General features: G+C 43.9%; 1 protein-coding gene across 3 annotated transcripts in view; it reads right to left on the minus strand.

Annotated features, from left to right (window-relative positions):
- The window catches only part of kat6a (K(lysine) acetyltransferase 6A), a 36,485-nt gene extending 23,612 nt beyond the window's left edge, over nucleotides 1-12,873 (minus strand). Inside the window, exons 1-2 of one of the 3 annotated variants that reach the window (XM_079563944.1) lie at nucleotides 12,696-12,873; nucleotides 10,073-11,458 (exon numbers count right to left, since the gene is read on the minus strand). In XM_079563944.1, coding sequence (XP_079420070.1) covers nucleotides 10,073-10,762 — 690 coding nt within the window. In that variant the 5' untranslated portion in view covers nucleotides 10,763-11,458; nucleotides 12,696-12,873. The remainder of the gene's footprint in view (nucleotides 1-10,072; nucleotides 11,459-12,695) is intronic. The other 2 variants (XM_079563943.1, XM_079563945.1) reach the window with 2 other exon arrangements.
- Nucleotides 12,874-27,069: the final 14,196 nt, after the last annotated feature.

Genomic DNA, 27,069 nt, shown 5'->3' on the forward strand with positions numbered 1-27,069 from the left:
TACTTACAAATTATGCAGTGCACTTCAGGCACCTTTCCACCTCTACAAGTGGCACGTGAAGTCGAGGAAAGACAGCGGTAACCTTAAGTGGTGAGGAGCGGGAGATTTAAGGAGAAGCCGATAAGCGGTGACAAGAGGAAAGGAAGAGATAAAGCTTTAGCTGTGGATAAATGCATCACTCCTGCTCAATTTCTACAACCATTTTACATCTGCTAAACCTGGAAAAAGTGTTTGTTTTATGTGCTGAGAAGGAGAAACAGGGGAGAAGAGTCTGAAGCTTCACACTAGTCGTCATGGTCAATTGCAATCACTTAATTTTTATCATGACAGAACTTTTATCGCTTTTTTAAGTCTTGTTTGATGGATTTAGGATTTTGAGAGATCAAAGTCTGCAGAAATAAATGACCAATTGAGGTTTAAGAGGGTAATATAAACAGACTTTTACATGAAGTACTCAAAAGGAGACCACAAATTGGTGTCCTAAGCAAGCAATTAAAATATGAGCATGGCTACGTGAAGCACTTACGACGACCCTAAGCGCCGGTCGATAGCGAATGCGCCGGAGTGAGATGAATGGCCGTTTCTTGAGGAGACAGAACAAGGACGCAGAACAGAGGGCGAATGTGAAGGGAGCGAGTGAACTGTTAAGTGAAAGAAAGAGGGAAAATGTGGCGCAGACAAGGAGCTCAGAGCAGGGGCTGCGTGCGACCGACACCTCAATCATTCCTGTCTGTTAACCCTCCGTGTGCCGGACGGGGTCAACTGCTGCCGCCGCCCCGCTTTGGGTAAACACAGCGCGGTAGAGTCGTTTGTTGGAGCGCGGCTGCCACTGTAGAAATGAACCCCCGACAGATAGTCAAAATGAAACGCTAATCCTTCACGACAGGGATATCGCGGAGAACGAAACTGCCTGTGCTCCTCGTGAGAGTCATTTTCCTCTACGGTTTTGGAGACTTTTGGAGCTCTGTTGGAGTGGGCTGCCGCGAAATTACAGTCGCTCCAGAAATTTCCCTCCATAAAAGCTCCATAATGCTACACTTGCACCGGTGACCCCGACTTCAACTTTCTTTCTTGAAATATCACCGGTTGCACCAAGTGACTGCAGAGGTTGTTGGGATTATGAAAGAAAATGCCAAAGTAGTCTTTATAATTGTAGACGCTGTGTGCTCCACATTTGTGTTCATGTTTGGCTATTATAAGCCTGAGCGTCGTTAGGATTCGGGAAACAATGTGGCCCCGAGGCGAACTGGACACGCCTCGTTGTGACGGTTAGCAACGCACTGCAGTCGGTGACTGGGAGGACTTGAAATGCCACCTTTAGATCCACACAAACAGTGCTCACATGGGGGGGGGGGGGTAGCTCCTTTATTTAGAGAGAGGAACCATGAGAAAGCCTTAAAATGCACCACGAGTAAAAACATCTAAAACTGAAGTATGTTTTGAGTAGATCAGTAGTTTAATGATAAGAATAAATTATCTCCAGTTTTTAGGCTCGTGCCAAATTGGTCACTGTCCAAGGTGTGTCTGATGCACAGTTAACATGATGAACACCTGTGGCCAGTGTGAGCAAAGGACATTGGATTAAAAACACTGCTTTGCTTTTAAGTAGGGATGCACCGAGCCGATACTGGAAAAAATGCGATATCGGGTATTGGCTACAAATATCCGATACTGAACAGATAACAGTTTTGTCTCTCACCGCTTTGAAAACACAACTTTCACAGACTAAATCTAAGTGAATATGGGCTGTATGTCATTTTGAAGGGCAGAACCTGGAGAATTTAATCGCCGAGTTAGTTTTAACCTCTGCAAACGTATTTTTGATTATCGCGTAAAATGCCACAGCTAGCAACAGAATGCTAAAGCTAGCAGAAGCATGCTAACACTGGGTCAGAAACTATGATAGAAAGTAGCCAAAGTAGGCAAAAACAAAAAAATAACCACAGCTGGAGTGGCCAAGTGTTGTCTTTTAGTTTATGAAATGCTGTTAAAGAATAACAGATCACTTTATGTGAGCTGTTTTTATTCATGTAAAATAGCCTGTCCCAATGATAGTGTAGAAAATCCAGAGATCCTTATCAAATGTTTTTCCACTAGTTTATTAATAGACATAATTGATAATTGATCTGTAACATGACAAAAAAGATAAGACTTTATTGATCTCACACTCAAAGCAGCCACTTTTAAGAACGTCTCTTGGTTTAGTTTAGTTCTATTTATTTATTTATTTGGCGGGACAGTGCATGTTAATGAACATGTATGGGTCTCATGCATGTAAACAAGCGACGCTGGATTGTAGCCTTGGGTTAATTTCCATCCGTTGTCCCCCATGTGCACTCTCAAACACACGCTAATTCATCCTGGCCTGTTGTACATGTTTTTAGTGGTAGGGGAAACCGGAGCACCCGGAGGAAACCTACGCAGACACAATGAGAACATGCAAACTCCACACAGAAAGGTCCCATCCAGGTGGGAATCGAACCTGGGACCATCTAGCTGTGAACAAGCTCTAACCGCTGCGCCACCATGCCGCTGCATTTGTATCAGTGAATATCGGATATCAGCAGATACTCAAACCCTGCGTATCGCATCTCTACTTATAAGCCATTTCGTCTTTTAAAAACGTTTAAGATACTTTGATGTGTCTGAGGGCAAATGTATCCTCTGTATTTGACCCACCCTTCAATGCAGCTAGGGCAGAAGGTTTCCCATTGGGCAGCGTCCCGGGACTCTTCCCCAGATCTTGGGCTAGGTGGAGGATTAGCCTAATGTGCATGTTTTAGGGTGCATGCACATATATTGACAGTCATCAATGTGGTGAAAACAACAATGAAAATGTCTCTATGCACTAAATAATGCTAAAAGAAATCGTTCTCATTCTACATGGGAACCTTCTTCCTCTGAAATGAAAAACAGCTGGTTTCTACCACATCAACCAAAATGAAAATGACTCAACTCGGTGAGCACGTCTCCAACAATTCACCGAACAAAACAAGTTCCTATGCAGCACTTACAGGGGGGTGAAAAAAATACCAGATTGTGATTGGGAATAAACCTTTTCTGAATGACTGAAATCAATACTAGAGGCCACATACCGCTGTTTGTTTGCAGATAATGGAGTCAAAAGAACAAATGCAACTGACCTGCTTTTTCTCTTTATGGATATTGGCAGTTGTTATACAAACAGAGGAGAGCGAGGCGGGAAGTACAGCACAATAGACACGAGAAGAAGGGGGGAAAGTCAAAACATTACGCTTTATATCTAGGACTATAAGGCTTTCTCTCTTTTCCCTTTCAACATCAGGCCTATCGATCAAAATAGTCATTTCCCCTGATCATTTCTCCCTCTCCATCCAGTAGCTTCTTCCTTAATGCTCTATGAAACTGTACTTACACCGCAATAAGGTGCAACGTTAAAGTACTTCACAGGAGCCAAGTGTCAACCCTGATTTAAAAACCTCACATGTATCACACAATCCCAGTGGCCAAATCGCATTAAAACATCCCCCCCTGTTCGTTCTTTTCTTGTGACATTTCCCACCTGTGGCCGCGACCCGTTTTGTGCCAAAGCGCCCGCGCCGCAGCCAAACTTCGCCTCGCATTAAATCGGAGGTTAGCGCCGGAGCACGGAGCTAAATCACTGCATCAAACAGAGGCTGCTGGCCGCGCTCCAGTCGTCCCCTTCCACAGCTGCTGAACACATTGGCTCCATTTGCCGGGTGCCGAGGTTAGCTACACTCTCCACGCCAAAGGACAGGCACAGCGCAGGCACCGCTGAGGTGGAGGTGAGAGCCCCCGCGCCAGGACTGCTAACGGGGCAACGGTGCTTCGGCTTGGACGTAACAGCAGATAAAACGCAGAAATGTTCAACAAGCTGCGAGCAAACTCTCAACTCTCTAGTGTCAGAAATATAAACAGAAACAACTTACAAGGCTTGCTCTTAAAATGCCAGAGGAATACTGTAGTAATTTAACTAATACTAAAGCTCTGAAGACAAGACACGTTTTTTTTAATGATTGATAAAGAGGCAGCCAAAAGCCCAATTTAGTAGTGTAGCCTTGACATTAACATTACAAAGTTAACCCAATGAGAAAGCCTGTGTTTCAATTATTACCACAGTGATTCCTTCAATTAGATCTCTTCTTTCTTTCTTTTTTAAGGTTGCACTCTTTGGCAGCTATAGCAGCCTTTTCAGGAAACAAACCTCAAAGGTATTTGTTATCCACGGAATGACAGGAGCCAAAAATGTTTAAGCAAGATCATTTAATTTGCCAAGACTGAAGCAGGTTGACAGCGAGATTGTGGATTGTAAGTAATGGAGATACACAAAGGTTCTTAATCTGTCATCTGTACTGGGTTGTTTTAGCGTTGAGGATGTCTTGCCTCAGCAGCAGAAAGACTAACACAACCCAGTACTTTAAAATAAAAGAAATTGGGGGGAAAACACAAGAAAAACATTGGTCAAATTGACTCATTCAGAACTGAAGAAAAAGCTAGTGCAAATAGGTTTTAGAGAAGAGGCACTTCTTGGCAAATGTCGGTGTTGTTTTGCAGCAGGTGATGTGTAGGCATGATGTGGAGAAACCCACAGGAAAACTCTCCATGCTCCGAGCAAACATTACTACCATATAACAACAACAACGAGAGCTGCAAAGCGCACGGGACGGAGAAGAGAGACGGGATGGAGACAGAAGACGCACTGGGGGCATATAATCAATGTCTAAGGGGCGCTTTGAATGGACTGTCCTCCGAGCGCGGCGGGCTGGGATGTCGACTTAACCTTGCGCGGCTAATCTATGTCAGGTTACGAGTGGCAGTTTGGGGTTGATCCAATACCGCCGCTCCAGCGTGGAATGAATTACACGAGGTAAATATCTCTATAATGGCGCCTAATAAGGGCCGAGTAATGCGCGATCTATATGGCAGCAAAGCGGTGTTAAGTAACTCGCGTCAGCCAAAGCAGTTCTGGGTCAGTGGAACATTTGGAGGGAAACCACCAAAACACAGCGGCGCCTCGTCTGTGCACGTTGTTTGGGTTTTTTCTCTTTTTTTTCACACGTCCTCGCCGTGACACCGCCGTCGTCATGAAGACCTCCCGTTGAACCCTCGTACAGCTGTTGAGAGGGCAGTAGCGGGGCAGGGAGATCGCTCTTGCGCCATTATGACAGCGGGAACATCACAGGCGCACATAACGCACTCGCCGCTAATACCCACACGGATACACACACACACAAAGGCTAGTGTCGGGCCCGTCCCACCTAATGGCCGTAGCTTCATAGAGCTAACGGGTGCTCAGGGAGGCAATGAGGTTTGCCATCTATATATCTGTGACCCTTGGATGACTTCTCTCCCCCGTCCGCCTCCCCCGTATTGACCTGGCAATGGCACCCTATTAGGGCGAGAGGGGGGAGACGGGAATAAGGTCGGTGATCCCGGTTTTGAATAGAGTACTAGCCGCGCGTTGAGTACACAAATCTCCCGGCAAATGGGGTCATCGCTGGTGCTTAGCCAATTTGTTTTGATTTTCTCCCCCCTGCTCATACCCTCTCCCTCGCTCTCCTCTTCCGTCTGAAATCATAACGGTTAGCGATCATGCGTGGCAATATGGCACTGATACGGTGATCCGGGAAAGGCAGAGGAGCGATCATGCAACAGCAGCGGCTCTCGATTACAGATATGGCCGTCGGCGCAGATTCACATATTCATCAAGAGCATTACTACAATGAGTACAGCGCGACCAAACAGCAGTAAGGTTTCGTCAGCCACTTGGGAAGATTGATCAAGAACAAACTGGAAAATACATGAAGGCGCGTGCGAACAGACGCTACATTCATATTTAAATATCCACATCCATGCAGTGTAACACAGTGTACGATAACAAACAACAAACCCTCGTCTTACGGTCTTTGGCGACAGGTGAACTGGGAATGACTATTCACCAAACTTAGGAAGGTCTTGAAAGGCCATATGCAAGAGATTGGTGCGCCCGGCCTCAGGTTTCAGATAGGGATGTCCCAATCCAATATTTAGTGTCGGTATCAGGGCGGGGACTGAACTCTCCTCACGAGTTTCTGTTTTGCCCATTAGACTTAAATTCACCAGAACATTTATTCTTGCTGACACATATTTCTTCTTGTTTGTTTGTCTGAGTGTTTCCCTTGGGCTTGATCTAACAGGCGGAGCAACATCGCGGCGTCCAGATTTTTGTTCCAGAATGCAACAGGAGTGGCTACTAATCCTGTCCTTATAACGCACTTATTGAGATCGACGTCGACCTTTATTAAAATTGCAATTCATTAAAATTTTATGAATTGCCCAGCCCTAAACGGTATCTACAGTCGTGAAACTGCAGGTTTACCGCAGCGCGGCCATCGCTATTGCAGCTCAGAAACTCATTGAAGACCCTCTGTCGCCGCTAAAAAACATAATGACAGAGAAAAGATCCTTGTTACCTTTGCAGTGCTGTCATTTAGCTTCTACAGAGGAGTCAGACTCTGGCACAATCTAATGTAACAGTGGCCATGAAAGCTCTCACTGAGGTGTTTTTGTTTTGTGCATAATAATTAGCCATGTGCTGCTTTCTAAAACATAATACAATAGACCTGGAAAGGCCTTTAGAGGCAGATAAAGCTGAAACTCCAATTTGCTGCCGTTTTGTGAAGCGGCATTAATGCTGCAATAATTAAACAATTTTGTTATAATCAGGAATGCCATTTTTAGCTTCATAATATCAGTATTACCTTCCAATTAATTTTCTGTTTACAGGAAGACAAAGCTGAAAGTCAATATGGTGTAATTACTGTAATATGCAATAGGTCTACAATGCATTATTATTACAAAGGAAACAACATAAAATTAATTAATTAATTAATAAATAAATAAATAAATAAATAAATAAATAATATTTACATCATATGAAAATATAACAAAACAAAAACACTGTATCGGAAAATCCCTAGTTCTGAGGGCCAGACAAGTTCGGAAGATGCTCCGGATGGGGTTTGGGTCCATGGCCAAGCTCTATCTGGGCCCCCCCAGTGATGTCATCAGATCTCCCTGACGGAGGGCAACATTGGCATACTGTATGTCCAAAATGTAAGTCCATTTGTCTTGCTTTAACCTCACAAGATCACAATGTTTTTTGCAAACAAAATAACTATTCTCCATGGCGCTCTCTGTGGAGTTTAGACTTAATTTGTTCAAGGAGCATTAAATTTGCCAATTCACCGGACACATAACTAATGCTTATCATTAAACAGTGGCTGATAGAAAGACTGAACCCACGACAACCTTGTTGAGACATAAAGCCAGTAAAGCTAACCACTCTGCCATGATCTGTGAGGGGGAAATATCCTTAAATGTGTCGATGTTTGTTACAAAGCCTGTGCTGATGGTGCGCTGTACGGACTCCACTTCATTCTGACATGTCCTATTACTCCCAAGGTTGTCAAAGGTGGCAAACCGGACATAAGCATTGTAGCTAAACAGGAAGCAGAAGCAGTGATGACAAGGAGAAAATGGGCTCAAGGGGAGAATCAAGGCCACAGCACAACATAAATGTAGAGTGCATTTAACAAGGTGAGCCGCAGGGAGCCACAAGCTGCAGCCAAATTGCAATGTCTTTGTCAATTTCCCTCCACTTAGCCCTGTGTTTTACACCCTATCGTCTTTCCTTTTAGCATTGCTGTTTGATTTGCAGTTTATGCTTTAAAAATCGAGATTCAGTTCACAGAGCACATTTTGAGACAGATCTTGCAGCCGTAATATTTGAGAGAAGATTGAAAAATGACCAGCTCAATTACAAAATAATCAGAATGCATTACAGAACTTATTTGTACAAGTCTATTCTACAGGGTTAGCAGGTGTTCTACGTAATATGACCCGATCACAACCAGATATTTTATTGTTTTGTTTTGTGCAAAGAACTGCCAGACACAATTGCAATATTCAAACTATCCGTCTTCTCAACTTGTACATCCGAATCATCTCAACCTCGCTTCAAAGATGAACAAAACTCCCACATTAGCTGATCGAGCAATATGGGAGTCATTTCAAAGCAGCCGTTTCCAATAGATCACGTTACAAAACACCCACTTCACGGCCGGACCGGGGGGAGCGTGTGTGCGGCGTATCACTATCTGAGCTGGAGGAGTGGCAGCTGATCTGTGGTCATCTTGAGAGGTGAGCCGTCTGCAGCCAAGCGGGTCAGTGTGCTAGGCGGCCCCCCTTGTGACTGCAGTCTGCTCTCTAGGTTAATCCCCCCTCCGCATTGTGAGTGGGTAGTACCGTGGGTTTAGGAAGCGCTCACTCTCGTCTATTTATGTGGCGCTGGAAGTCTGATACTGCTTAAAAAAAAAATCTACACTTAGGTTTAGCGAGAGGCAGAGGCAAACAAAGAAATGTACTGCTGACCTAAACGCTTCTTTGGGGGAGGATTTTCAGCGCGTAGGCTTTGACAGGACAGTGCAGGGTGAAACTGGGTGAAGGTTGCAACACAACTTTGATGAATGTTTTAAAAAGCACAGCTATGATTAAGAGCAATGGGATTTCCTATTTGAATGTCTTTATGGTAATCAGTGAATAACTTTATCATGATTTAAATGATGGAGAACTTTTCAGGCGATTGCACACACTCATGAATAGAGGGCAGGAATAGTCGGCGGCTAAAACAGCAGCGGTGCACTAAGTGGTGATAACCTTGCGACATATGACCCGATGACGGCCCACTATGTTTGCAGAAGTGTTGAAGCTCCACTTGATTTATTTGCATACATGTTCAACGGCACGCTTTAAAGTCGATGTGGATGTGGAAGTGTTTTCTTATGTCTGGCTCGGGAGGATGTGTGTGGGCTCTTCTGGTGTCACTGTGTGGTTTAGGGGCAGAGTTTGCGCGCACAGCTGACTGGACGAGAAGGTGTAGCTGAGCGTGTCTGGTGTAGCTTGACTGGGACACTTGTACCCAGCAAAACAACGCATTTAGGAAGTTTTTTTCTTGAAGACAACTAAAGGGCTGTTTGATATCTCAACACCTATTAAAACTACAATATCCCAAACTGCAAAGACAAAGATTTTTCACACTGGACATGTCTTAGAGATGACTCGCAACGAACTATGGTCAGCTCCTTTCCAACGGCACTACAAAAATTGACATGTATTCCGATGTTTGGTTGTGAGCGTAGTTTTGGTTGAGGGCAGTAATGTGATTTCCCTAAGTGCTCTGTAAACATGTGAACTTGTGCACGTCTCTGGCCCTTTAGAGAGGAGGTTAGCTGCCCGACTGCTGCCTCTGATCAAGTTACAAAAGTGGGTGTGTTCCCTTTGCTCCTCTGTCGCCTGGATGTCTGCTATTCCCTCTCTCTCTCCAACTCATTGTGTCTCTCCCTGTAACACTCCGCTTATGGAGGCCTGTAGTTTACGTCATGCAAACCTCTCCTTTCTCCTTTCTCTCCCATTCCTTCTTTCTTCCTGCCCTCTTCTCCAGACTGCGCTGGACTGTGAAAAGCCCACAGCTGGTCCATATTCACTGCAGGAGGCTGGGAGCCATGTGACACTCTACATTGACCTCTTGCTTGAAAACCTGCCCCGCAGACACCCGCCCAACATCATTCACCAACTCATCAGCTCTGCACCTAAGCAAACGTGCATACCTGGGTCGGGGTAAGCTAGTCATGCAACGTCTCTTTAGATACGCCTTAAAACACGTATCTTCAAGCAAACATTCACCCTGTAAAAAGTTGAACTTCCAAGGTTGATTGAAAACTGCCTGATATTGAGCAGGTAGACAACACCAAAACAGCACGGTAGGAAGTGAAGCGAGGTGAAGAAACAAAGCCAAAAACTAAAATTGTCTCTCTAATACGGTGTTATAGGTTTGTGATTTATAACATCCTTATAGCAAGCTCATTGAAGTATTTGCAGCACCTCTTTCCTTAGTAGTGGCAGAGAAAACACATGGAGCAGCATACCGACTGTGCACATAATCATTTGAGGAGATCGCTGAACTAAAAAGCACGTGCCTAGATGTGTCATGTGACTGTAGTTTTGCTTTGGTGCCTATAAGCAGAAACTTTACCTTGTCCTTCTCGTGGGGAAGCAGGCGCACAGGTGGCAGTGATTCCAGCGATACGGTCCCAGTGCCGTCGTCCTGGTGATGGGAGCTGCTGCGACTCACCAGCTCAAAGAGTGGACCCTGTTTGACCACCCGTCCATGGGCCACAGCGCGCTTCAGGGCCACCCTCAGCTGCTGGTGGAAGATCCCAGTGCCCATGGAGCCACTGCTGGACAGGTAGGACGCAACATCTGCCTGGCATTTCAGGAAACGTTCAATGTCTTTTAAACTGGAGCCCCCCGGCTCATGAAGACCATCAAGTGCCCGTTTGATAAGTTTGTTCCAGTCCAGCCCGGGCTTTTTCCCTGAATGGGAGTGTGAGCTGCCACTCGTACTGCCGCCACCGCCTCCGCCTCCTCCTCCTCCACCACCACCTCCTCCAGAGCTGCCAGTTTTGCTAGTTTTGGGTGCGATGATTCGCCCGGGGTTGTCCGGATCCTTGTAGGAGTTGAGGCCCTTGTTGGTGACCTTGAGAACAGCGCCATCCTTCACACTCAGTTCCAACTGTTCTAATATAGTTTTGCGGTCCAGGCCATGGGACATGTTGACCGCATTGCTGATGCGCTCCTCGGATGGCCGCTGTTTCTGCTTTTTCACCTTTCGAATGGCCTCGAGGATCCATTGTGTGTACAGCGGGTTGGCTAGTTTCACCATGGCTGCGGTCAGTTCAGGTGGAGGGATCTGCGCCCTGCCGCTATGACCACAAGGATCTAAAAGCCAATGGACGCCTTGGCCTGCGCCGGAGCGCCGCCGCTCCTTTCTTTGAACCCTCTACTCGCGCTCTATCCTTTGTCCTGGGGCCTTACTGATATTCCCTCAGACACGGAGAATGAACAACACGGTAAAGAGCAGCTGACCATAGCACAAACTCTAGATAACTCTTCAGCTGGTAAAAAAAAAATGGTCTCCCTTCTTCCGTCCAGGCCAGCGAGCCTGGCAGAAAGCGGGGCAGTCAAAACACAATTCAACAGTTCCAAGCTCAGTCTATACAGTGTATTTCCAAGAAGAAAAATAGAAGAGGTCCAAAAATCAAAAAGGTGACGATAAACCACAAAGGAAACAAAAAAAAACAATCAGTGAAGGTTGGTTGATGTTCTGTCAATGGTAAAATATTAGTGCCCAATAACTGTTCACCGTTTTATAGATGACTGTTCAAAAGGGTAAAGATTTGTTGATTTAAAATAGCTCGTCTTTGATCCACGTTGCAGCTTCTCCTCTCAACGCTGTCTCGACGGTGTACACCTGTCCTACTCTGGACTCCTCAGCTCTAGGACGGAACAGATATCTCACCCCAGGGAGCAGCCAGAGCGATCTCCTTCATGCCTATTGCACCTGAAGAGCTGACAAAACCTGCAGAGAGAGAAAGGATACACAGGTTAGTTCAATCTGCCATTCCCAATACGTTCTTTACATTGTTTACCATGTTTCAAAAGGGGCAACACTGGCAACATGTGATGGAAGAGATACTATGAGACACACGAAGTAGTAAAAACATTAATGTTGTTAAACACACACGTCTATATCTGGGTAAAACTCTCACATATTACACAATAATAAGACAAGCAAACAGTAAAAGAGCACACTACAACAGACCAGAACAGGGCACACAGAGGTAGGCACCAGGATGTAAACACTTCTTGGCTTAGGAGGAAAGTCACACAAAACACTGCCATTACATAAAAGTTCTCAATTGCGAATAACTTTGCTCTCCAAATCACACCAAATAACCCACAAACTTTATGTAGTGCTAGCTCACAGCAGCTAACGTAAACATGATGCAGTCAAAACATAGACCGTTAGCAAACATTAGCACAGAGGCTAGCTAAAAATCAAAGCTCAGCCAGTATCCTCGTTGCCAAAGTGTTTCCTGCGGCGTGTTTACTCTCACTGATATGATATTGGCAGCCCAGAGACTGACAACAGGGCTTCCCGCTAACTATCGCTGTTGTTTAGCAGGCTAATGGCAGGTGCTAACCAGCTAGCTAATGTTACGACAACGTTACAATGTAAACAGCACAAATCGAAAGCAAGAGTGGACGATAAGGCTGTGCGCTCACCAACATGGTTCAGACAACACAAAGCAGCACACTGCAGCAACCGGGGCGAAATGTGCTCCTGTGAGTGTAATATAGATATAAATGTAAAACCGCGGCCTCCTGAAAAGCACAATGCAACTCGCCATCTAGGCTAGTGTGTAAGTGCAAAATTAAGACATCATAGCCTGCAGTGTTACACGCTCCAAGGCCTCGTTTGCAGCCTTCGGTGTGCGCAAAGATCCCCTGCCCGCTCAGACGCGTCTTTACCAGCGGTCTCTAGACTTCCTCCCTCCACCACCCACGTAAAAGTCCACAGCCTGCGGTGAAGACGAGGCCCAGAGGCCAGAGCAAGCTAGGCCTCGGCTCCCCCTCCGTACCCCCCGCCCGCCTCGGCGACCATCCCTCCGCTCGTACCCCTCGCTCCCCTCTCCCTCTCCGCGGTTCCCCCAGAAAGCCAGCGCTGGTCCCGGTTCTGGTTTGCGAGGGAAGTCCGTAGAAAGGGCGGCCATGTTGAAAAATAAACCACCCGGGCTTGTTCCGCTGTTACTCACCGGGGTCTGGTGTCGAGTCGCCGCGGAGAAGGTGCCAAACCCGTGCGCAACGGAGACAACAACAAGCCGAAAAATGCAGCCAGGGACTAGGGGCTCCAGAGCCGACGCCATCTTTGAGTGAAACAGGAGCGCGGCTGGTGGGGGAGGGGGGACACTGAACCGTCAGGCAAGGGCTAAGGGACCGTCTGTAAAATGCAAGGCGAAGATCTCGGGGAAGAAAAATCCTCTGCAAGGCGCGGGAGGTGGCGGGCGGGCGGCGGCGTGTTGGACTCAAATCTGTTTCCTGCTCAGATTTGCGCCCCCTAAAGTTGCACAGCGAATCACCGCACTGTAACTATCACTTGGCCAGATTTCAGCTTAAATTGTTATTGTGTATTTTCTTAATAGCACCGAGAATTACCATGCAACCGTATGTGCACGTTTGGCACAATTCGGTGCGTAAAGTAAAATGTTCGGCTTAAATAGACACATTTAATTATTTAATTGCATTTGACTAATTAGATAACAAATACTTAATTAGGCTAATTAATTACATCGGTTGCATTTTTGCCTTATGTCTTACATGAAATGAATGACTATGAATAATCAACACTGTGGACATTTGAGCCTTTTAAAGTCTGGATAGATTATAATAGAGTGTCCGACTTACTCCAATTAGTTTATTAATAGAAGAAAAAAAGAAAAGAAAAGATCTCCTTAGAATGCAATAAGGCAACATTGTGACACTGATAGTGATTGTGGAATGATTTGTGTAATTATAGTAACAGGTGTTCGGTTCACCTGCTAAAGCACAGCATTTTTTGTCGAAGATTGTTGTTAAAATTAGATAAATGATCAGAATATTATAAGGCAAATTGCTTTGGTTGCATGCCAAAAAAAATAAAAAATCTCCAGATCTGATAAACGCCTGCACAGTCAGTTTATGTCGTGCATATCTTGGCAGGCGCGCATACTCAGGCACAACACCGCGTACTGTTGCTATGAGAGGGGTGTGGATGTTGGCTGAGTGCATGAAATGGAAGAAAGGGACAGATGGCGGTAGGCAGCGTTGGAGGAAGGAAGGGAGAGAAAAAAGAGAGAGAGAGAGAGAGAGAGAGAGAGAAGGGGATAGGTGTTCTCGCATTCTCTACTGAGCCACATAAGGAGGCGGAGGATTCAAGGGAGTGTCAACATCTTCCCTGCAGCTGTAGAAGAATAAAAATCAAAGCCAATGAGCGTGCCTTAACGTTAGAGGGTATTTAAAGATCAAAGCGAGACACCCTCCACACTGCAGTCCATTGTAGCAGGCAGCTGTGTGTTTTTAAGCCGAAGATGGGAGGTGTGCCACACGAACCAACTCCCCAGGGATAACCAGATATTGCAGTGTTAAGCTGTTTGGACTGCACGACCAGCTAATAACGCGTCTTATTATCCCTGCAAATATGCACATGATATAGCTCACTACAGTGATGCGTTTGCTCCATTGACGCGCAGTGCAAATAGCGCATTATGTTTCCAGGAGGATGTAATGCAGCGGATGGTGCTCGCAGCCAACACAGTGTTACAAAAGTGATTATATGACACCACGCGGTCTAACACCCTTTTCCTTTGTAATTTATGATCTGAGAAGAGGAGCAGCTATAAATTACAGCATCTCCTGGCGAATACAAGTGGCGCGCGCGCGTATCACTTAGTGCCTCTGTGTGTGCACGTGGAAGGGGATAGTGATGTGTGTGTTTTGGCAAGGTGTAAGACTGGAATATATTGTAACGCATGCATTAGAAATAAGATGTTGATGAGATGTATCTGAAATCAATAGCATTAAAACGCATAATGCAGCCAGAAGGGATCACAAACCGTGTACTCTCTGTGCCTGACTCCTTATCAGTCTTGTAAGGGAGGGCATCTGCTTGATTGATTAAAACAGATATGCTTTATTTGACACTTGTATTGTATTGTAGTAAGATAAACAGTATTTACTTAGCTAGTAATGAGCACTCAATCTAATAGATCAAAAGACAATTGTGAATCATCAATAATGAAAGAAAACTAATTATAATATTCATAAATAATAATACAGTGAGTTATCTATTGACGTTCTGAAACAACAAAACTGCTTTTCTGATCTGACTTTTTGTATCCTTTTCATCTTCCCCTTGATCCATTTTAGTGTCCCAACTGCACTTGACGCTTGTTTCCAACCAGTTGTGTTAATTGTTGTATTTACCGGAACAGGATTTAAGAGAAGTGTCGCTGTCTCTACGCTCTGAGTGTCACAATCAGTGGGATTTTGTTTTGATTTTATGCACACAGCGACACTTTGAAATCCGACAGCAATCTCCCTTTTCTATTACACCCTAATGCTGAGGGCTCCCAGGGTGGAAATTAAATTATGTGCTGCTTTGTGTAAAATGAAGTGTACGCGGCAGGTCCTCGGAGACAGATCTGGTATAGTGTCTTATGGAGCAATTAGACCGGGGCTTTTCCCATGTTACAGTCGTTGTCAGATGAGAGAGTAAACAGTTAGCTCTGATGTGGTGATTGAATACAGCGATGCGCTTTTTAGCATCGGTGCCATTGAAACACAGCATCATCTTCTGCATTATAAAGTCATTCGTTTTGAGATATCGATAGACCGGTGGTTCTCAAACTGTGGAACGGAATCCATTTGGTGGCATGCAGGTTGCTTTTAGAGGTGCAGTATTCAACAGCTCGAGCATATGTTAATTATTTTTGTTACTTTTTTTCCCTCCCTCTTTTTTGGGTTAGTCCTAGAACTCCTTTCAGCCATAGCTCAGTTAAGTATTACCCCATAGTTTAGACCAAATGTAGCCCTATTGTAGACCCTTTACACAAATGCATGCTTTTGCACTGCCAACTGATACTGCCACTGATATCTTTATGTTTTTTTACTATTTTGATCGCCATCCATCCATCCATCCATCCATCCATTTTCTTCCGCTTTATCCGGGGCCGGGTCGCAGGGGCAGCAGTCTCAGCAGAGATGCCCAAACTTCCCGATCCACACACACCTCCTCCAGCTGTTCTGGGGGGACCCCGAGGCGACACCAGGCCAGCTCGGAGACATAGTCCCACCAGCGTGTCCTGGGCCTTCCACGAGGCCTTGTCCCACTAGGACATGCCTGGAACAGGCGACCAGGAGGCATCTGAAACAGATGCCCGAGCCACCTCAGCTGGCTCCTTTAGACGTGAAGGAGCAGCGACTCTACTCCGAGCTCCTCCCGGGTAACTGAGCTCCTCACCCGATCTCGGAGGGTGCGCCCATTCACCCTGCGAAGGAAACTCATTTCGGCCGCTTGTAATCGCGATCTTGTCCTTTCGGTCATGACCCAAATCTCATGACCATAGGTGAGGGTGGGAACGTAGATCAATCGGTAAATCGAGAGCTTTGCCCCCCGACTCAGCTCCCTCTTCACCACGACAGACCGATACAGCGACCGCATCCCTGCTGACGCCGCACCGATCCGTCTATCGATCTCACGCTCCATCCGTCCTATTTTGATTTATTTATTTTTAATGATTCTACATAAGATACTGTTATCCACCAGTTCTCCACAAAGTCTTATCTTAGGAGGTAATTGGTGTCAAAACTCTGAGAACCACTGGTAGTACTTACTATTGGGTGGTAAGTGAATCGGTGGCAGTAGAACTCCATTGTGGTATAGTTAAAGTCAGCTATTCCCAGAAACTAGAAGACCCCCAGAGGTGCAGAATTCCCCCCCAAAAAATGAATGCTAAATTCAGAATCAAAAGCTATAGGCAAGTGAAGTATGCAGAGTTTTCATAAAGTAGTTCAAAGTGCTTTGTATTTTTGAAATTTTGGAATAGCTTCTAAATTGAGGTTGGAGAGCATGTAATGAATTCCCTAACACATACAGTAATGAGCGTAATGAATTCCCTAACAGTGATGTAGTGGTGGTTGTTTGCTTTGTTGCTCACACTTAATCCACACATCTGCTCTTTCCTTCTTTGGGAATAAATCAATCACCATTGCACGACAGGCCACTGATTCAATTTAACAGTGTTATTACTAATAGTGTGAAGCATTAACACATGAATGGCTATTAGCGCTCGCTCCTTAAGGACTCGCTGCTGCTACATAAGTGCTTACAGTGGGCTGGCTAACAGATGGACAATACTCAGGAGGAGCTCAGGCTACGTCTACTGTTCAGGGCCATAAATAAATAATACAGCACACTATGATCCGCAGCGGAGGACGTGTTCGTAGTCGACAACAATGGAGGCAAAGTGGTCCGGGGAGTGAAGTGTGGGGGGACGGATTAGGGACTCGTTTAAGTGTGATTTTGAGAAGGAAGTATTGATTTTGTGTCAAGGGAAAGTGGCAATGGGACAGCTTCACTTTCACTTGTGCCTAATGAGTTGTGATCTCTACCGGCGGCGGACTAGTACATGTACAAGAGCAGATTTTTTGAAGTAAATGTATTTGTTGGAGTAGGTTTGTCACAGTACCTTTTGAGAAACATGATTTTGAGTAATTGTAAGCAAATTAGTGAAAAGTTGTAGCTACATTCCCATGTGCTTTTCCCTGAGTAACTGTTGGGGTCACTACTTGAATACTTTAATTATTTGGAAGTAACTCCCCACCCACTTCTGCTAAATATTGGGGTAATAGATACACATTATGAATGATAATGTTCTTGCTCAATTTGGATCTGTATGGGAACAATTTTTAGACAGGAAAGTCCCAGTGAGACTCAGAATCACATGAAAAACATAACGAATTCCCGAACATTATCAATGCTATTTAGGCCAGTCTTTTGGTTATTTACTTCATGTTGTCTTAAATATGCTGTCCATCATTCAATTCAGAAACAAAAAAATGCAGCTGCCGCCTGAGCTTTCACAGGACGAATAGCTTATCCTCAACCAATTATAACTTAACACAATCAGAAGAAGATTTAAAGGTGCATCATTCAACTTTTTATGTGGGGAAAAAAGTTAATATTTGTGTGTATTTGACCTTGTAAATGAGCAACTGTATGAGTGGTCAGCATGGCACCGCTACTTTCCATCACAGTGGTCTGTAGGACGCTCCAGGGTTAATTGTTTGGAAGGTTTTCACTGCTGAGGCGGCCTCTCACCAGAAAACCTACCAAACAGTTGAGAGTGTTGTAGAGGCCTCTGTAACGGAAAGTAAAGACGTCATGCTGACCACGCATACAGCCACTGGGGCAAATACACACAAATATCAACTTTCTTTTAGCACAAAAAGTTGCATAATGCAGCTTTAATGGATTGTCAATTGGCTCCGAGAATTACCCAGGCGCCGAGTGTGGCTCATTTGGTTAGAAAGTTTGTTTAAGCAGCTGTAAATGTTAGCGGTTTGAATGAAATTGACAACAGACACCTTGTTATCGCAACTTTCTAATACAATACAATACAAGTGTAATCTATTATTATTACTCTGATAAAGCTTTATTTGTGATTGAACAGGGGCTCAGGCATTGCTGTTCAGCCTTTGAAAACCAACTTATAAAGTGATATATTTGTTCAAACAGGACATTTTTACTTTAAGCATATATTTCACACAGAATAGAAGTCTTCCTGATTAAATAGTTTCTTGTATGAGCGTCATCCAGCTCAGAGTTTGTTCTCAATCGTTACATTTATTATCTTAACAGCAAATCATTATGTTACAATATAATCTCTTCCCAGTTATTTGCCTCTCCTTTTTACTTGGCTTAAAATCAATGCTCATTGAATTGCAGAATACAGGGAAGTAGCCATTACAGCCTGTTGTAGCGGGAGACGGGATGACATCACTGAGCGGAGCAGCAGGCCGGGGTCAAAACAATGTGCAAATACTGGTGAAATATGACTTTTCATGCATTATTGTAATTTATATCTATTCAATAATACTCTTACATACGGCTTTTGACAGGCACTGCATTTCTGTTAGTCACTGGTGGCCAATTGATTTCTTTTTGGAAGGTTTTATAGTAATTGATTTATAGTCAAAACATCAATTTATCTCAATCAATAACACCCTTAAATCATATACGCTAATGCAGACAATGCAATTATACGGAAAATGATGATTTGATTTGTGGAGCAGTATGTCTTTGCTGATAGGGTCTATAAACCAGTCAAGCATAACATAATGATTACCAGCCTAATGTGAAGCCCACTGCATACGTGACGCACGAGGCCACCGTTCCCTCCAACAGGAGCAAACCTCTTCACCATCTGAGACACTTTAGATATGGCAAAAACAAATAAATTAAGTTAAATAGATCCGTGGTTCCCGAAGTGGGGGCAGCGGTGCACTGAGGTGGTGGGTCGCAAGATGATTTTGAACATGTTTTTATTTTTATTTTGTTACATTTCTGACATTGAATTTGATGTATTTTTGATTAAGAATATGCACATTTAAAGGTACATTATGCAACTGTTTATGTGGGGAAAAAAAGTGCATATTTGGCCTTGTGGTGACCCAGCGGCTGTATGAGAGGTCAGCATGGCGCCTTTACTTTCCCTCAGAAATATAACTTTTTTTTTCCGCATGAAAAAGTAGCATAATGCACCTTTAAGCCAAATACAGTATCCAAACTAATATCATGAAAACATATTTTAAAGCAGTACTAAGTAACTTTTTTTTTACCTTAATAAATGTTTTCTGTAATTCCTCTGTAGGTAATACAAGTGTTAATGGGATGATTGGGGGGTCTTTCATCTCCCCCTGGTGTCTTTGGCAACTTCGCTGCCTACGGGTCGGAGCCACCAATACACACTAATAGAATCAGGAAGAAGAAGCTAACGGGCAACGATAACTGTGGGCTAGCGTCACTTAAACAGTATTTACAGCCAAGTGTGCGTGAAAGAAATGATCTCCATTGTGTAATTGGATGAACAATTTCCCTCTCTCCCTTTGTCTTTTCTATCAGTGTAGTATTTACTTTCATGAACAATTAATGAGTAAAAAAAACACAACATGCTACGACACCTGCAGTGGTGCTTATGGCCTCCAGGGGCATGAGTTACTTAGTTCTTCTTTAAATGTTTTGCACCTTAAATTGTTATAAATGCTCATTACATTGGTTGTTGAGTTGTTGGTTGAGTGATATTGGGGGACTGGGTCTGGAAAGGTTGGGAACCCCAGAAATAAATGATGATTTTTCTCCACATATTAATGCATTTCAGATGTTTTATAGCATAAACTTCCATTTCATTATTACAAGCTGCCATTATTATGATGGTTCATGATATGGATGTTCATAAATAAACCTCAGCTTAAATAACAAATTCACATTTTCCACTTCAGTACCGTTAAAGGTGCATTATGCAAGTTTTAATGTGGGGAAAAAAGTTGATATTTGTGCGTATTTGACCTTGTAGTGACCCAGCGGCTACATGAGTGGTCAGCATGGCGCCTTTACTTTCCATCACAGTGGTCTCTACAATGCTCCAAGATCACATGTTTTGTAGGTTTTCTTGTCAGCAGTGAAAACCTTCCAAACAATTGATCCTGGGTCACTACAAGGTCAAATACGCACAAATATCAACTTTTTTTTTCCTCATTAGGTTACATAATGCACCTTTAAAGTAGCTTCCATTTTATTCCTACAAAATCCAAACTCAACTTTAAAATAAAAAGCAGTTTCTTCCCCAGGGCTGCCAAATGAAAAAAACACCAGTCCTGCCTTGGCGTTGTGGGTTTGAGTGAATCCCGCCATTTCACAATTGGCTAAATATCTATCCTTGCTCCAAAAACACTCAAAACCTAAATGTGCAGCCCTTGAATGGGTCAGACTTCTCTCCCCACATGTATCACCTTTCGCTGGTTCACCGCAGTTTCTTCCTTGGCAGCTGGTAAAGTCTGACCACTGCTGCAGGCCACAAGAGTTTTGGAGATCCTATGTCCCAGTTGGCTCACCGTCACAGTTTGCTATGAAGAAACTAAACAAACAAACACATAAAAAAGGAGAGAAAATTGTTCACCTGCTGCCTTAACTTTACCGCTCAAAGCCTGTGATGACAAAGAGCTAATCTGCGATATAATGTTATGGCCGATCGGTGTATGTTGATGTGCCCGTACATGAAACACCACATTACACCGCAAAGCCTGCTTAAACCATTAATGATGTACAAAAGGCTCATAGTGATCCTTGCTTTAAATTCGCCACAACTGATTTGGCCCGGGATGTTCGCCCGTGTTTTGGTAGAAACGGGACCGGGAGCTGGTATTGTATCAATGGTAGAGAAAAGCAGTAATCCTTGGTTTCCTTTCATCCCGCTAATCCCTTCTTTTGTAATTTCTATTCTGTGCTTCCACCTGCTAGGGGCCCATAACCCCAGAATAAGCTCCGCCAGTGTCCACCTGCCCCCTGCCACCCTCGGAGCCCTTCCTCTTCCAAAAACCAAAGCAACCAAAAGAAGCAGGACTTGTTTTACCTGGTAAGCATTTCGTTTGCCATCACTTATAGGTCTTGAATATGTATCGTTTACATTTTTACTGCTACTGCTGAAACAAGCCGCTTGAATCATCCCTCGCTTCCCCCCGCTGTCCCAGGTCCAGCTGTTGGGTCTACGAGCTCATGTGCTGATTGTCTAGTTCTTCCTCTTTCTGGACGTCTGCCAACTCAAATACTCTGGCAGCCAGCGCCGTGGTATTATCAACACTGAGGGCTTCTGTGGGTGTGCGAGGAGGAGATGATCAGTTGGCACGCGGCGGACCGGGGTTACAAGTCAAAACACCCCATTGTCATTGAGCTATAATAAGATCACAACGGACAAGTACGTGACTGACACTGAAACTGTTAGTAACAGGGCCGTTACTAGCACTGCGGTTTACCGTTTTAAACTTGTTTAGCTTTCCACCACTGTTATATCTTAAAACCAGTGTGTATTTTTTACAACATAGCCTATTTTCATTTAGGTTTTTGTCATGATTTCGTCAAGCAATGAGTTTTAGGTGCACTGCTTCCCTCACGAGGACAAGGCACTTAATTATTGGGCATTGAACTTAAATGCTATGAGTCTCTTTAGTCCCTTCATTTTATTGTCATTTTAGTCTTTATTAGTCTGAAAAAATATCTGGACATTTTAGTCACTTTGAGTGTCATGAACTACTATTAAGCGCTTAATAGCTTTTAGATATGGGTAAAAGCGATTTACCAAGCACATTTTCTCCAGTTCAACATTACCCATTACCACATTATCTAAAAGCTTCTTGAAAAAAGTGATGAAAATCGGAATGAAAAGGCAACAATAAAAGTGTCTAAAGAGCGACAAGAATGCAACAAAACAGGTGACAAAAAAGTGATGAAAAGCAACAAAATAGAAAAAAAAAGTGATGAAAAACAACAAAACAGGTGACAAAAACATAAACGGAAAAGTTATGATGAGGAAAAATCCAAGATCAGTTTCATAGGTCTTAGCTTTCGAATGAGGCGTTATAGGCCAGAGTAATGTCGAGACGCTTTTAGATTTTGGTAAAGCTGAACTGGAGAAAACGTGCTTGGTTAAAGGAACAGGCCACCGTTTTTCCATATGTCCATATAGATATGTTCTTACCTGAGCTTAGACGAGTTGATGCGTACCTGTCTGGTCTTTGTGCGTTCACTCAGTCACGCAAAACGACCAAAGATGTTGCTAGCATTTGGCCTCTCCCAATGGATTCCTATAGCTCCAAACGGGATGAAGCTACAAGCGACCAAGCTCTTCCACGGGCACAAAGACCAGACAGGTACGCATCAACTCGTCTAAGCTCAGGTAAGAACATATCTCAGGATGGAAAAACGGTGGCCTGTTCCTTTAAGGCGGGGGTTAAGAAGTGTATTCGTTTTAATCAAATTTTAGTCACTAAGAATATTACTTTGATTAACTCTAACCCTAACATATTTTAGTTAATTGTACTCAGACATTCACTTACTATGATTTATGAATAATTCGTAAGTCATACGTCTTTTTATTGTGGCATTTGTGTTTTTAAGACAATGTTATGTCTGATCTGTTGACAGTGCACTTTAAGCTCCTTGCACCGTTACTAATGTTTTTTTTTTTACAAATGAACTGATTCTGTCCTTGTTTCGGCAATGACTATGAACCACGAGAACCTCTTTTTCTGTGATTTGAACTATACCATCATTGAAACCCAAAGTCCCCCCTCTGCTGTGCTCGGAGACGCTGTCTGTCGGGGTTGGGTAATTCAGGATGTTTACATATCGGGCTCAGGTTGGCCGTTTAAATAGTCCATGCTTTGTGTGAACTAGACGACCCGGGTCACGGCAAATGTAACGTTAACCAACTGTGAATCCGACTGGTCACACCTGTCTGCAGAGGCGCGCAAACACGAGGGCATGGAGAAGAAATCCCTTCAGAGAGGCACAAATATTGAGTGGGAATGAAATGAAAGAATGAAATTACATAGGAAGCTGTGTAATAAACAAGTAAGCAAATGATGTATTCACAGTGCATATCTCTGAATTAAAAGATACTCTGTCCGATGAGGAAAAAACACTTTTGAGTTGAGATGTGCAGACCCCCCGTTCCTGTTGTTTGTGCACTGACGCAGAGTGGAGCTTCCAGAGAGCTGCACCACTGTCCAGGATCTGCTTTTTTAGCCCGTGTGAAACAGCCAAGCTTCCTGCTGTGGCTGGCTCTCATCCAAGTCCTAACCCCAACCTGCTCACCCCCTCTCACCCCCTCCTCTGGACTAAAAAAAAAAAAAAAAAAGTCCTCCACAACTACAAGCCCCTCCCTTCCCCGAAAGAAAACCTCAAACATACAACGGAAATTTCCAGAGAGCCCTGTCCTGCTTGAAAGCGTGCCCCCACTCGTCCCACAGAACCACCACAGTCCCACCCAAATCCCTCCTCCTCTCTGCCCCCCCCCTCCCTGTGGCCCCTGCTCCTGTCCCGCCCTGAACCAAGGGGGGACGCGGAGCAGCTGGGAGGTGAAGTGCACTTGTGGACAGCTCAGTATGGTGGTGTCGCGGCCTCAAGTGGAGAAGGGCTTAGAGAGCATATAGGACAGAAGTGGGAAATTAAAAATGAGGATTGTATTTTTATTGCACTAATCTTCTCTAAAGTGTGTAGCCCCCTTTGTACTATAAGAGATGTGTGTGAAATGTCTTGCTTGAAGACACAGCAGCAAAAATGGTGGTTGTGGGTTCTGCACTGGGTCTGATTTTACTTTGAGGCCTCAATACTGCATGTTCTGTGGGTTTCAGGCAACTTGTTTTGAACTGTTCATAAAAAGAAAATACATTGCATGCATTTTGAAACCCCACTCCTGGAACTGCCACCTTAACGTGGTGGAGGGGTTTGAGCACCCAAATGATCCTGGGAGCTCTGTTGTCGGGGGCTTCGTGCCCCTGGTAGTGTCTCCCAACAGGTCCTAGGTGACGGGTCAGACAAAGAGCAGAGAAAGATCAGAAGCCCGGATAGAATTGTGAGGCCGTCCCTCCGGGGACCTACCACCTGCAGGAGGAGCCATATGGGGCTGGTGCAATGTGATTTGGGGAGCTTCAACAGCTGCCCCCACAACCCGGAAACGGAAAAGTGGAAGAAAATGGATGGATGGCATTTTGAACCCAATGGACATATACAAACAACAGCACTTCTGGCTCCGAAGGTAGAGCGTCTCACAATTTGAAGGTTGGCGATTCGAACCATGGCTCCAGCAGTTGCAGATGGAGGTCTTTGGATCAGAACCTTCTTATGGAGCTCACTCCTTTAACCCCTTGACGCCTGAATTTAATTACAATTATATAAAAATATACATGATGTGTTTTTGCTTTCAAGCTGATGCTAAATTAAGTGGAGTTTTGCAGGAAGTGGTATGTCGTGAATTAGTGACACACAGTGTTAAGGTGTTGCACTGAGGCTCTGGAATGAGCTGTTTTCCTTACGCTCACTTGATTCTGTGGATGCTTTCAAAGGAACAGGCCACCGTTTCTGCACACAGATATGTTCTTACCTGAGCTTAGACGAGTTGATGCGTACCTGTCGAGTGTTTACGCGCACGCTCAGTCAAGACTGAAGATGTTGTTAGCATTTAGCGACCAAGCTCTTCCACGTTTTCCCTATTTAAATACGGTTACGTGAGTAGTTGCACGATCCAAGTCTAAGTAATGAAAAAGGGTACTATATTGTAAGGCGTAAAAATACCTTTGTGACTTCTTGTGATAAATCGACTTAGGAAAACAATATAGTTTCAGGCTCAATATATCGATCTTCAAATTTTGTCATCGTGACAGACCTAACTTCTCCTGTCTGTGAAAGGCGCTATATAAATAAACTTTACTGATACTTACATATAGATATAATCGTTTTTTTTAAATCATAATTTCTAATCAAACACATTAAAACCGGTTCTTGGTTCATCAGCCTGTCTATAAACCTTTTGACTCATGATTTAAAATGCGGATATGTTTTTTAAATCTACCTTCTAAATGCGTATGTGTGTCTATCGACTTAATGAGCCTCTGAGATTTGGCAGTCGCTCAGGCCGATCTAACTGTGATTTCATAATGACTTGCTCACTCAGCAGGATGCATTAATACGAGCCCAGGCTTCTGTCTATGATTGTGTTAAAGTCAGCATCATTATGGCAGCTTAATGGCTGCTATAGACACTCTCTGTGCACTTTAAACACGGCTGGACAATCGACTGGGCCAACAGAGCAGCTCCTTATCCCCCCACCGCTGGTTATGTATCAGGCACAAGTGTACTCTCAGCCTCTCCTGAGCACTCCTGGGCTTAAAGGAGCCGGTGTGGGTTTGGAGCATCGTGTAAAGGTCGAGCGCTGTCCACATTCAGTGTAGGCCTGAACTTATTATTATTGACTGTAGTAATCTAAAAAAAGAACGCAACACCCGTGGTGTAATTTCAAAATGTGATGACATTACAGCTCTAAGGCGGCTTGTGAAAATATTTGTATAAATCTGATTTAGAAATAACGACATAATTGTGATATTTTTCTCTACCATTTTGACACGGTAGGCTCCATGTAGAAAGTGTAAGCCTTATCTGTTTTAGGCAGCACTTTATATCAAGGTGTGCTCATTAAGCATTAATAAGCATTGATAATTATTATACTATACTAATACTAATATCTATTAACAGCTACCAGGATGAGCTCGGAGTAGAGTCGCTGCTCCTTCACGTCGGAGGAGGCAGCTGCTGAGGAGGCTCAGGCATCTGTTCCGGATGATTCCTGGTCGCCTCACTCGGGAGGTGTTCCAGGCAAGTCCTATTGGGAGGAGGCCTCGTGGAAGGCCCAGGACATGCTGGTGGGACTATGTCTCTGAGCTGGCCTGGTGTCGCCTCGGGGTCCCCCCAGAACAGCTGGAGGAGGTGTGCGTGGATCAGGAAGTCTGGGCATCTCTGCTCCGACTGCTGCCTCCGTGACCCGGCCCCAGATAAAGCAGAAGAGAATGGATGGATGGATCTATTAACATAAATAAAATGCTTTTTCATGGCCTATCCTTATCCTAACCTTAGATTACTCAAGCGTATTATTTCTATAACAATACTTAACGAGTGCACCTTAATATAAAGCAATGCCATTTTTATACGAACCAAATTGCATAAAAAACATACACAATTTTGGCCCAAAAAAGGCAAAAAAATTGGGTAAATCATGACTGACTTTTGTACATTTTACATATGCATATCGTAACATTTCATGCAATGAATGGAACACATTACAAACATTTTATATGTTCTCTTTTGTTGAAAAATACCTAAAAATTAACAAATAAACATATGTCCTTGATGTGAGCGGCTCACCTCTCCTCAAACCTGACAATAACTTTACTGGGAGTGGTACATCTCCAGCTTATCTCCATGGAGATGTTGACTAAAGGCAAAATGTGAGATTAAATACGTTAAATCCTTATCAAAATTAATTCTTTCATTTCCTACCACAAAAATAGCATTTTCTGTGTCGAACTAGTCATTAGGTTTTGTTTTGCAACAGTTTAGTCCAAAATGACAGTGAGACGCACACCATCCCTGCACATGGAGCATCATAATTCAATAGCATAAACTTGCACTGCTATAACATTTTTGTTTATAGTCTGTTTACTTAATTATTTAGTGTTTATACTTTTGTCCCCACAAAGTCCTTGGTAGTCATTGTACATAAGACACTATTTGCACACCCTGCGTGTTTCTAAGAGCTGTATGTAACAAGTAAATTTCTCCATTATGAGATCAATAAAGGCTATCTTATCTTATCTTATCTTATCTTATCTTATCTTATCTTATCTTATCTTATCTTATCTTATCTTATCTTATCTTATCTTATCTTCTTGGTTCCTCATTCTCCAGGGAGTTGCATAGTTACATAAACATCTATAAGGCATAAGTAGCTCTCTGTCATTCTTGTTACGTAAACATTTCTCACA

The sequence above is a fragment of the Gobius niger genome, assembly GCF_951799975.1.
Source record: "Gobius niger genome assembly, chromosome: 1".
Taxonomy (NCBI): domain Eukaryota; kingdom Metazoa; phylum Chordata; class Actinopteri; order Gobiiformes; family Gobiidae; genus Gobius; species Gobius niger.